Source organism: Halyomorpha halys, unplaced genomic scaffold (assembly GCF_000696795.3).
Source record: "Halyomorpha halys isolate HHAL.00 unplaced genomic scaffold, Hhal_1.1 Scaffold395.1, whole genome shotgun sequence".
NCBI lineage: Eukaryota > Metazoa > Arthropoda > Insecta > Hemiptera > Pentatomidae > Halyomorpha > Halyomorpha halys.
The window spans coordinates 81181-94324 of NW_027106354.1; the positions used below are offsets into that span (position 1 = coordinate 81181).

General features: G+C 31.2%; 1 protein-coding gene across 2 annotated transcripts in view; it reads left to right on the top strand.

Annotated features, from left to right (window-relative positions):
* LOC106682197 (zinc finger autosomal protein) overlaps positions 1-11920 on the top strand; it is a 20857-nt gene extending 8937 nt beyond the window's left edge. The window contains exons 1-5 of one of the 2 annotated variants that reach the window (XM_014422922.3): positions 3572-3690; positions 4801-4845; positions 6003-6050; positions 9722-9895; positions 10179-11920. In XM_014422922.3, the coding sequence (XP_014278408.1) occupies positions 3678-3690; positions 4801-4845; positions 6003-6050; positions 9722-9895; positions 10179-10936 (1038 nt within the window). In that variant the 5' untranslated portion in view covers positions 3572-3677 and the 3' untranslated portion in view covers positions 10937-11920. Of the gene's footprint in view, positions 1-3571; positions 3691-4800; positions 4846-6002; positions 6051-9721; positions 9896-10178 lie in introns of those variants that run through there. The other variant, XM_014422923.3, reaches the window with a different exon arrangement.
* Positions 11921-13144: the final 1224 nt, after the last annotated feature.

Below are 13144 nucleotides of genomic sequence, written 5' to 3' on the forward strand. Positions count from 1 at the left end.
AGAGTTGGAATATTAGGAACAGTTTTAAGGAGATGATTGGAGCCTATCAACATTGCCTTCGTCTTCTCCGGATTTAGCTTCAACTTGTTAGCTCTTGCCCATTTGCAAATCCAATCCAAATCTTGAAGTTTCTCTGTGGCTGGTAATAGGTCAGAAGGCGGGAAGGACAGGTATATTTGGAAATCATCTGCATAGATGTAGTATTGCGAGTGATTAGTCTGGAGGGGAAGGCCTTTAATGTAAATAGCAAACAGAGTAGGAGATAGAGAAGAGCCTTGAGGAACACCACAGGAAAGGGGAAGGGTTTTAGATGGAGCTTCACCTGGGACGACTACATACTGGGACCGAATTGAGAGAAATGATTTGAACCAGCACAGGGCACTATTGGATAAGTAGGTAAGCGGGTTCGACGATATTTGCGCCTCGTTCCATCTCTTCTTTTCATCATTTCCTTTATTTCGGGGGTCAGCCAAGGAGCAGTGGGATGGCGTATGGTTCTGGTTTTCAAAGGAGCATGGTTATCTAATATGGATTTTAAGTTTGAGGTCAGAGTGATTACCATAGGGTCAATGGAGTTATAGGAATATATCTTCCCATTGGAAAGAATTAAGGTCAGGCTGAAGGGATTCATTAGTGATTATGTCTAAATTGCGGTATGATACTATTTTGGGGTGAAGGATTTCACGGGTAGGTCGTATGTAATTTGGGTCAGATCATTTGATAAGAGAAATGGAACAGGATATTGAGAAGACAGGATTTTGATAGGGGAGTCACAGAAGTAAAGGTCTAACCAGGTGTCGCAAAATTGGGTGTGATGGGTAAGAGAATAAGGAACAAGAGGAAGGTAAGGGGAAAACAGTAGGTCAGTTAGGAAGTGTTTTTCAGGGAATAGTGAGACCATATTCACGTTAAAATCTCCGGCGACAATAATATTGGTGTAGTGGGAAACCGGTTTGACGAGGGAGGATTCAAAGAAGTTGTCGAATGGAACACGAGGAGGGCGGTAAACTACGGCAAATAACAGAGGAGAGGTAAAGGGGGGAAATTTCAATGAACAAATATTCCATGTGAGCAAAGTCATGAAAAGGAGACTGTAGGAGGATTTTGGCCTTAAGACTTTCATGGATTTATAAACAAGGCTGTAGGCTACTGACCACCATTATCTCCAACAATTATCATAATGCCTCTACAGAAAATCAGATCAGTGTAATAAATGTCCTTAAACTGTAACGTAAGTTCTGCAAGGTAACACTTTTTTAACTAATTGTTCAAAAGGGATTTTCAAGCTTTCTGAGAGGATGCTTACGGTAGCCTTAGTTACCTCAGTAAACGAAAGGTTTTCCACCCGAAACACCCCAAAGACTATACTTTGTAAAAATCATCAGCAGTGAATTTAGGTAAGATTTGTTCTAACTTTACTCACCGATTTGCACTAACACCTACCTTTAAGATCCTAAAACTTCCACAATACTAAGTTTTTGCAAGTCCTCTCCTTTCAGGTTGAAATCAGAGGAATAACCTTGCAATTGATCCAAAACAGTATGCACTAATATTAATTAAATTTCGATGTTAAAAATATAACTAAACTGAAAACCAGAATAAAACATTAAACGAACAAGAAATACAACAAAACAAGCCTTAAAATATCAATAATAATTTTGGGATCTAACGGGTTATATATCCCTCAGTTATATTACTCTGGTTCCTCTTAACAGGAACTAGTTGTAGGTCCTTAGGAAAGGAAGAAAAGGTATAGGAAGGAGGAGAGATTCAGAGAAGGCTGAGGGAAATAAAATTCCAATATACATCTCCAAAAAATAGCGGTGAAATGTGCCGATCCATTATTCATATTATTACTTACTGTCTCCTAAGGAGGGAAATCCCTGAAGGAGATATTCACACTTTAGTTTGGTCAGTTTGTGCTTAGTCAACTCTCGGGGCTATTAAACGCCATCCAGAGACGTTACCTTTTAGTGGATTAGAAGACTATTGTGATATTATACATTTAAATACATTTATGAATATTACAATATACATGGTTTGTTTCATGTGTGAAATTAAATTATATGTAAGAAATAATACATTTATTAATATACGATGTCTGTGTAAGGACTGTAGTAGTTCACGTTGCGTCAGCTTGGTTCGTCATGTTGGCTCGTAACGATTTTGGTGGCTGTAGTAATAACAGTTTAGATCAGGAGATAGCGGAGTCAATACTGTTCTAAGTTTTTGGCCATTCTGTCAATTTTTAAAAAATTAAAGATTACTCGTGAAAGGGTTTAATAAATAGTTCAACTAATAATTACCATTTGACTGAAATAATGAGATTATTTCGCAGGTAATAAAGTGAGGTCCGTGGATTTCGTCTTTGATGTGTTGTTATACTCTACAGCGATGTCCCACTTTGGGCTGAGCAGTAAATGCAGTAACCATAAGAAGGCGATGTGACGATAAGAATTGACAGTGTGTACACACGTACATGCATGTGTACACCTTAGCTTTTTTATGGTGGTCACAACACAAACTATTAAGTCAATCTTGAAAATACGATAGCTGTTACCTGAACTGAGAGCTCCAGTAAAAAGCTTTCCTCTTACAAGGTAGAATATGCGTTGGGAATTATAATTTTTGGGTCGGAAATGTTAACACATAAAAATATGCTTGAGGAAAACGAACCAGACAAAGATAAATTAAAGAAAAGAAAATCAACATAAATAATTAAATAAAGAAATAATGCTTAAAAATATATTGAACAAAAGCAATTACTATAAATTATAGATAAAACAAATTACTTCTTGTATTAAGAAAAAAAAAAGAATAATAAAAAATATTTGTACTGTGTTTATAAGAAAGCAATAAGAAAAGCTGTTGAGATATGCGCCATGAACTATATGTATTTAGAAATGTCTATATCTAACCTCTTCCAGATGGACAGTGGTGTTGTTCTCGAGGTAAGAAAACATAGGGGCCCCTGTGGCGTAAGTGTATGTGGTTTGGCCAGTTGCATAGGATGATAATAGATAATAGAGCCGTTGCTGTGGATCTGATGTATAAACAATCCAGGCTCGTATATTTGCGAAGTTTAGGGTGCTGCCCGTTTAGGTGAAATAGATCGCGCGCGCGCGCACACACACACACACACACGCAAACATTTACATTTTATATTACACAAAAATGTCCTCTAAAATTAAGGTAAATCCATTTCTATATTAATTATTAAATTTACATAAAAAAAACACATTTTTTTTTTTAATGTTGCTTCACACATAGCGAATGTCATATTTCATACAATCGTAGTGTAGATTTCTTAAATGTTGGGGCCTGTGATTTATACTTCTTCCTAAAATGTATTGACATCGAAATTTGTTAGTTTGGAAATACAGAGATAAGTACATATTTATATCAAGTTTAGATTTGCCTTTGTGTTGTAGGAATTTACGATATTACATAAATACCTAGATAATCTAGATCACTTATAACATAAAAATCTGCGGAACCTAGACACGGAGGGCGTGGTCAATTCCCAGTTTTTTCTTCACTTTCTCTTTGTATGGAAATAGTTTATGATACCTCCTTGTTTGAATTTGTATACAACTTCACATCTCTACAATAATTGTTTTGAGTCCCAGTGGATTAAGCACTGTACTAGATAGGGGAAGTATATTTTTCGTTTCTAAATGGATCGGATAGGTGAGTCGAGTGAGGAATATTTTCCTTTTTTTAAGTAATTAACATCCATGATATTCTGTAGGAGGTATTAATTCGTAAATTATTTATTAGATTTTTGGTTAGCTTTTAAATGGTTCAGTGGTTTCTATTTTTTTTAGACTCGTTTCATTAAGTCTATAATTTAAAGAAGCAGTGTATTTAGCTCTCTTTATTCCTTGAAATTCCATAAACAAAGAGAAAATATTTGTGACTTTAAATGTTTCTTGAAAATCTTTTGGATACTTATTATTTATTGTTTTTACATTAATAAATTAGGTTTTTTGACCTCATGAATAGGCTACATCTAGCTATTCATTAGATAAGGATAAACTTTTCAAGTTGAGCTCTCATATAATTGTTTGTTAATCAAATAAGTTTTGTATTTTAATATTTTCTGATCCTTGACAACTATTGTTTTGTTTTTAATAGAATTTAATTGTCTTTCAGATGACCAGTAATATAGAATATGTATTTAAAATAAAAACTTGTATCAATAGTCTTGTATACTAGATCTTTTTTAACGATTTTAAAATTTAGATGAATTAAAAAAAAATTAAATGTCATAATTTTTCAATTGTTAAGGTTTAATTTTCCATGAAATGTATACTTTTTGAGTTACATTGTTCGAGTATGTTTATTTTCAAACCCAGCCTTAATACTCATTTAGAGTATAAGAGAAACCACCATTTGCAAATTTCAGCTTCATAGGCATCGTCATTTATGAGATACATAGATCACCAAGTCAGTGAGTTAGTGGTATCTCTTATGTATAAAAAATGTGTAAATATTCCAAGAAATGAATTCTGTTTATGTTATTCCATTCTTACCTTCATTGAGTTACAAATTAGTAGAATTACGTTTTTGTAGAGGACATTGAAACATGTTTTTAGAAGTTTGTAATTTATGAAAATATTTACAGGCATATAATCGAAAAAATCGAACTGTTAGATATATATTTTTGATAGTAAAACCACCAAATTTTAACTTTTGTAAATTGGACTATTTCATTTCTTTTTTAATGTTTCAAAGTTTACAAAATTAGTAGTTAATGTCTAACTGCATATATTTGTCTTATTTATTGTTTGTTTTCAGGTTTGAATATAAAAGAAGAGATGGTTGGTGGAAACGAGTCAGCTGGTAAGTATCTCCTCTTCAGTGTTGTCTTTTTCTGTAAAGCTTTAGTTTAGTAGCTTTAACATGGTGGCAGTGATTGATTTATCAGCTGTAAAGGCAGGGATAATTTAATATAAGGGGTATTCATGATGTGTTAAGTAAAAAAAGTTTTAAAATGCTAAAAGTTATAAATATAGGATTGTATGCAGGGTAATTTAAAGTCCATGTTATATGTTAAATGCTTCAATACCAAAATCTAACAATATTAAAATGTTGAACAGCTTCTTCCCTCGACCTTACTTGTTCCTTGTTTCCTCTCATAGTTTGTTTTTTCCATTACTTTATCATTATTTTTATCATATACCATTACTTTATTATTTAAAAACGTTCACAACAAAAACAACGCAAACTACGAGTAACTAACCTGTCAAACAGCAGACAAAATGGTGTGGAGTCTAGCTGGTCTGTTGTGTGACGTCATTGAGCAGACCTATTAGAAGACTCTCAACCATGTTTAGTATTATATGGTTTTAACATACTAAAAGAAGGAAATATTTCTCTATATAACACAAATTTTCCATTTAACACACTTTAACATGTTAAACTAAAATTTATGAAACCCCTACAGTGTACTGATGTTTATGTTATAGTTAGTTGCTTGATAGAAGGGGAAATTGGAATAGAAACAGAAACAGTTTTAAGAAAACTTTTGCTATTGTACAGTAACTTTCAAAGTCTTAAGTTTTTTAACTTTATTAAGTTCCACACGCTGTAGCTCTGGTTGGTTACAGTGTTAGAAAACAGAATATTCCTTTTTTTAAATTGTTCTTACCAGGCTCATCTTATGAGAACTGAAATATTCTGAGGTAAACTTTGTTCTCCTGAACATTTTGGCAAAAAAGTTAATTCTTGTTTCCCCTGGTCTTCTTCAATTAAATATAGTATAAATTATTGTAAGGTATAACATTAATGTTGGGATTGAAAATTTTTTATTTTATTCTGTGAAGAAATAAAAGAATGAAAGTATTTAACCACAGCGGCATTTGTGCACTGGAGTGCATCGTGAGTAAACTTATGCTGAAAAATGATTAATTGCAGTTTTATTTTCTTCCTTAATACTAATATGTGATCTGATATTTCCTTCTATTATCTTTTTTAAGATATTATTTACATTTTTTCAGAGGAGCTTAGTCATCTGAAACATGAAGAACTGCCTATCCCAGACGACGGTGAGAAATATTATATTTATTAATATTTGATCGGATTATCTATCATGTTATCATACAATGAAACATTACCCCTGATCAGTTTCTATAAAATTTCTTAGTTATTCATCCGCCCCTATCTTACCATTTATTAAGAGATGATTTTATTCATAATATGACTATTTTATTTTTTACTTTTTCTTTTTGAATAATGAATTATAAAAGTTAAAAATTTTTATTTTAGAAAAATTTGAATTTATTTTATTTAATAATATGTCATGACCTTAATTCCAAAACATCCTGAATATAGTGCAAGACATACAAGATGTTGCAGAAAAGTAATGTTATAAAATTACCAAAGTTTTAATTTTTTTGAAACATCAATGTTATTCCCATCAAAGTAGTTTCCTTGGGTGGTTACACATTGATGGAGACATTGTTCCCACTGTTGGTAGCAGTGCTGAAAGTCTCCAACCGGTATGGTCTTCAGCATGTCTGTTACACTCTTTTAGATATTTTTTAAAGCCCTGAAATGACGTCCTTTGAGGACATTTTTCAGTTTAGAAAAGAGGAAAAAGTCACAAGGACTGAGGTTAGGAGAATAGGGGGGCGGGAGGCCTTTTGAGGTTATAAATTCTGTTATGGAGAGAGCAGTGTTACATGGAGAGTTGTGATGGAGCATCCATTGGTCTGCAATGTCTGGTCTCACGCAAATGACCCTTTTTCTGAGCCTTTCAAGAACATCTGTATACAAAACTTGGTTAGCAGTTTGTCCTAGAGGAAAAAATTCTTTGAGGACAATTCCCCTTCTTTAAAAAAAAACAAAACAAATCAACATTGATTTGCTCATTCAAGCTTTTTTTGGTCGAGGAGAGTTTGCAGTGTGCCACTCTTCACTTTGCATCTTGGTCTCAGTATCCATAATCAATCACCTGTAATCACACGGCTAAAGAAATCTTGCTCATTTGCGATTCTGTCAAGAAGATCAAGACACTTGTTTTTTCGAATGTCCTGCTGAGTTTTGAGGTTTTTCAGCTCAATTCTGGCACAGACCTTTCGCATGTGCAAATTTCAGTCAAAATTTGATGAATGGTAAATCTGTTCAAAGTTTCAAGTTCACTCAATGTTTTTAATGTTATACGATGGCCTGATCTCACAAAAATTTTCAAATGTTCGATGTTTTTGTTGGATTTGAAGTTGAAGGCCTCTTTGAACGATGTTTATCTTCAGCGTGTTCTTTGCCTTCCGAACATGATTTGTGCTAGCAAAAAACTTGAGCTCGTGACAAAGAATGTTTCCCATAGGCCTGTTTTTTCATATGTATAAAATAGTAATAGCTTTAAATATTTTATATGATAAAAATAATGTTTATTAGTTATAACAGAAATATCCATTTAGTCTTTCCATAGAAAATTCCATTTTTTATTTTCTTGTAACTCATTTGTTTTGGCCATTCTAAAGGATCTTTTGACTAACAATTTCAATTATATTCCACTTTTTATAAATTAGTTCTAAAAACATTCTGAAACATAAATTTCCTAGCATAGTTACAATATCACAGCTAACATTAGTTATCTAACTGTTGCAGGCTATTATGCCTTTGTCAAATTTTATCGTTAGTCAATAACCTATAAAATATATTTAATTAGGGAACAATATGCATTAATGTGAGGAGAAGATGGTTGGGAGGTGCAGTCAAAATATAACAAATAAGTTGAAATAACTTATTTAATAGTAATATTTTGACCGCACCCCCAACCATCTTCTCATATAATTTATCCACGGCCAACTATCCCTCATCAATATGCACTAATAGTTTACTTTTTATCATAATGTTTTAAATTACATACTATCATCACAGTTTCACTTATTGTAATTATTCAGTTTATAATGTCTATTACACTCTACTTACCACTTTATCTACAATACATTGTTTAACCTACCTTAACATCTCAGGTTTGCCATATCCTCATTATATTTTCAATTTTATTCTAGTTTATTTATTTATTCATATTTGTATTAAAAAAACTTATCAAATTTAATCATATATTATTTATCTTGAAAAAAAAACATTTTCATTACAAATTAATTTTGCTTAAAATTTCTTGTATCTGATTTGAAATTAACACTTATATATAATTAGTTTAGATTAATTAGATATTTCAGATAATCAACCTGCAATAGCGAGAAAAACCGACCGTTATGATTATAAGAATAATAATAATTATAAGAATTTATAATTCAAAGAATAAGAATAATAATTTTTATGTTTCATTGTAAACCCTTTTAATTTTTCATTTATGTTTACATCATTCAAGTGTTTGAGTCCTGATAGAGGCCCTGCAACGATGGGTGAAACGTTAGCTCAATAAAAATAGTTTAATTACTATCTGAGTTTTTATTTGACAGCACATCCTTTTATTATTACACACAGCCAATCAGTAATCTTTCAGTGCTATTTTTTTACTTGTTCATTATTAGTGTAAAAAACAAAACAAAAAAAAAAACATTTTTTTTATATACAATGAAATATCTAATTATATATATAAAAAAATGTTTATTTTTTGTTTTGTTTTCACAATAAGAATGAACAAGTAAAAAAATAACACTGAAAGATTACTGATTGGTTGTGTGTAATAATAAAAGGATGTGCTGTCAAATAAAAACTCAGATAGTAATTAAACTATTTTTATTGAGCTAACGTTTCACCCCTCATTTCAGGACTAAAAAAGATACAAACACTTGAATGATGTAAACATAGATAAAAAATTAAAAAGGTTTACAATGAAACATAAAAATTATTATTCTTATTCTTTGAATTATAAATTCTTATAACCATAATGGTCAGTTTTTCTTGCTATTGCAAGTATATTATCTGAGGTGGGGATCTAGAAGTCCAACCACCTTCATATTTTTGTTTATTTTTCCTTTGTTTCAAATATTTAAAATTCTTCCCACTGTACTTGCTGTGTTTAAGACAACAGACTGTAGAGCCTCTCTTAGCACATCAATAAGTACACCCAAACCATTCGCGCATGCCACTGTTGATTTTGGAATGAGACCATTGGTGGATATTATGAATGTGGTAAAAGGAGTAGTGGTACCACCTTCCAATTGATATAGTTACTTCAACTCTACTGTCAATTCCTGATATTTCCTCAGTTTTTCTCCCACAGTGGAGTTTATATTATTATCGTTTGGGGATCCCAATATCAATAAGTTCTGCTTTCTTTTTTCTTAGATCTATAAGGAGGATATCTAGTTTATTATGGCATACTATATGGTCCGTAATAATTGATTCATTATAATTATTCTTATTCTTATTATTATAATCATAATTATTATTCTTATTTAATTTTTACATTACATTGTAAACCTTTTTAATTTTTCATTTACTTGGACACTTCAATTTAAAATAATAATATGACTTATTAATATAAGAAAGATATAGCATTCACAAAAAATTTAAATATCTTTCAACACTTTTTTCTTGGAACCAGCATTTTGGATCTTTGTGAACCAAGCCACAGATATCTATTTATCTAATGAGTATTAATTCAAAACACCAAAGGGACAAAGAATTAACAATATTAATAAAAATAATATTAATAATGATTACTATAGTAATAAAGAATACATTTTTAATGCAAGAATAAATTACATCCTGAGACAATTAACGTTTTAATTGGTTATAGGTGCTAAGAATCCCAACAATGAAATGAAGAATAACTTAAAAGATGAAATGAACATGGATTATGAGAAATTTGAAGAGCCTCATCAAGAAGGTCCTCATTATGAATATGAAGCTAGTGAAAATCATATAAATAATTTCAAGGAAGACGAGAAGGCTCAAACTGATTGTTCTTATTGTGAGTATTAAACCCCTGACAATCAATGTTTAACAAAACATATAATGAGGCTTCATATAGGTTAAGAGCCTAATCAGTGACCTCATTGTCAGTATAATGCTGTACAATCAGGTATTTTAAAATGCATATACTGTCCCCTCGTACAGGTAGCTGAGAAGCCTCAGTATCCACATCGCAGATTAGATTCTAAGAGTATGAAAACATATATTGTACCTCATTGATTTTTAGTATAAGTGATTTTTTTTTTTTGATTTTTTATTATGGCTATATTTATTATTTACAGGCCCTGAGGATTCCCACATTGAGATAGAAAATTACTTGAAAGTTGAGATAAATGTGGATTTGGAGCCTCATCAAGATTATAAACCAGTTAGTCCTACGGATTTTAAAAAAGATGATGTGGCAAGTCATACAGATGAGGATCCTAATCAGTGTCCTCATTGTGACCATAAATCAGCTAGACCCAAAGATTTAAAAAAACATATAAAGTCCCGTCATAAAGGTGAGAAACTTCATAAATGTCCTCATTGCGAGTATGAAGCAGTAAGATCAGGTAATATAAAACAACATGTTATGAGCCGGCATACAGTTGAGAAATCTTTTCAATGTCCCCATTGTGAATATAAAGCAGTGCTAAAACACCAATTGAAACAACATATGATGTACCGTCATACAGGTGAAAAGCCTCATCAATGTCCACATTGTGAATATAAAGCAGTAGAATCTGGTACTTTAAAAACCCATATAAAGTCCCGTCATACAGGTGAGAAGTCTCATCAATGTCCTCATTGTGATTATAAAGCAGTACAATTAGCTAATTTAAAAACACATATAATGGGCCGTCATACAGGTGAGAAGCCTCATCAATGTCCTCATTGTGAGTATAAATCAGTACAATTAGCTAAAGTAAAAACACATATAATGAGCCATCACACAGGTGAGAAGCCTTTACATTGTCCTCATTGTGAATACAAAGGAGTACGACTTAGTCAATTAAAACTACATTTAAAGACCCATCATTCAAATGCGAAGCCTCGTTAGTATTCTCATTGTGATTATAAATTATTTTATTCTTCACATTTAAAATAATATATATAAAGAGCCATCATATAGTTGATCATAACAATGTCCTCATTGTGGGTAAAAAAGAAGAAAGATTGTGTGATATAAAAAAAATGTAATGAATTGTCATACAGATTAGAAGCCTCATTAGAGTCTTATTGAGATTACAAAGAGCTGGATATTGAGGTAGATATCACTTATGACTGTCTTCTTGGACATATGATGCCTTATAAATGCCTGATTGCACAATTTGAAGATGACACTACACCATGTTTCATTTAATAAAGAGTATAACAAATATTACAAAAGTATAATAAACATATTCTTATCTACCCTTGACTGAAAATTTTTAACAATTCATGTTGCTCTTCAACATAGTTCTTAACGGGTGATGAGATGCTTGATAGACCATAGCTCTCAGGAGGTAGAAAATATGTATAAGGTAAAAGATGTACAAGGACAACATTTGATCTTCGTTTCATGCAACTGACGAGTTAGTCTTAATCTAGTGAGTAACCTCATCAATGGTGGGCATCTTAGATTTATAACATCATATAAACTAAACAGCCTGATTCCGGTACTGCTCTATTATGTTTCATTTAATGAAGAGATTCCTTACAGTTGCACCTTATCTTCACAAAAAGTTCCACGGAGTTTATCTTCTCGACTAATAAAATATTTTAGTCTTTGAATTTGTTCTCTGGAATCATTTCTTAAAAAGATATTAATATCTTACTTTGATTTTTAAAGTTACACAATTATTAATTTTTAACTTCATTCTTATAGTTAGGATAGTATTCATACATCATAATTTGTTCTCCTCTGTAGCAATTAATTTACAAATTAATATAATTGTTTTATTTCTAGAGTAGAAATTTATAGAGTTTTCCTATAAAAATTGTTCAAATTTGAAGAAGAAAAAGGCTCATAGCTCTGAAACCTGTTTTTAGTCTTTTAACTATAATATATTTTAATAATTAATGTTTATTATTTTTAATAAATGTTTTTCATAATTTTATTAGACAGTTTTTCAGTTTTTTGTCAAATAATATTTTAATGTATATCCTTAACCTAAATAGAAATAAGTATATTTTTCATTAACTGGTCTGAGAAATCAATAATTGAAAAATTATTCAAATTTACCGAGTTATTGTAAATTTTATATTTGATCTATACTTTTTAATATTCAATAGATCTTGAGATCCATACTATGCCATAGTAACCGACAATAGGGAGGCACCTCAGTGTCTCTGGCTCCCTCTATATGTTTCATTGTCATTTACTTACAAAATAAGTGAGGTATGCTACCTTCTTGTTTGGATTTGTTCATCAACTTCACGTCTCTAGTTAAGTTATTTGTTTGAGCCACAGAAGCATCAATTTATTCTTGTTTTTCATTCCATTTTCTGTGGATCAAGCTCTTTATAAGATAGTCAAAATATTTGTCTCACTTTAATGGATGAAATAGGTGAGTCAAAGATTTTTTATTTTCCTTTTTCAGGTAATCACCATCCATGAAATTCAATTTTGATTATTAATAACTTCTTATTTTGCTGGTTTCAATAATATATATAGCTTCTAATAATATTTTGTTTATTGCACAAAGTCTAATACTTCATTTTATTAAAACATGGAACTCTTGTTGTTTAATTCAGATAGTTCCTGGGATTATTGTGATAAAATATTGGAAGATATTATCTGAATTAATTATTTTTGATTTGTATTGCTAGTATGAATGGTGTGGACTGTATTTATAATGTATTTGAAATAAATTGTGCATGATGAAAAGTGAAAATAAAATCTCTATTATTGATAAGGTAATACAAAAAACTCATTTTATAGCTGGACTTTTTCTCTTTTCTGTGCTGGTCCCACCAAATGAAAGCTTGATCCCCATCATGGCTAGAATAGGTTGGTTACCTCTGGGTAACTCCCCCCCTCCTTATGTCAGAAATGAATAGGAAGATGGTCATAAAAAAGTTGGTTAAATTAAATGTTGACCATTCATCAATTGAATGAGATAATATACCATAGTAAAAGATATTAGAATTTTACTTGTTTGCTGATTGGTGATGAGTTTTTGAAGTCCGGTTCTTCTTTTATGCTCTCTTCTCTTCTTATTTTGCCTCTTTCCCCATTGTCTGGGTGTGGTGAAAAATCATTCACTCATCCTTAATTTATTGCATA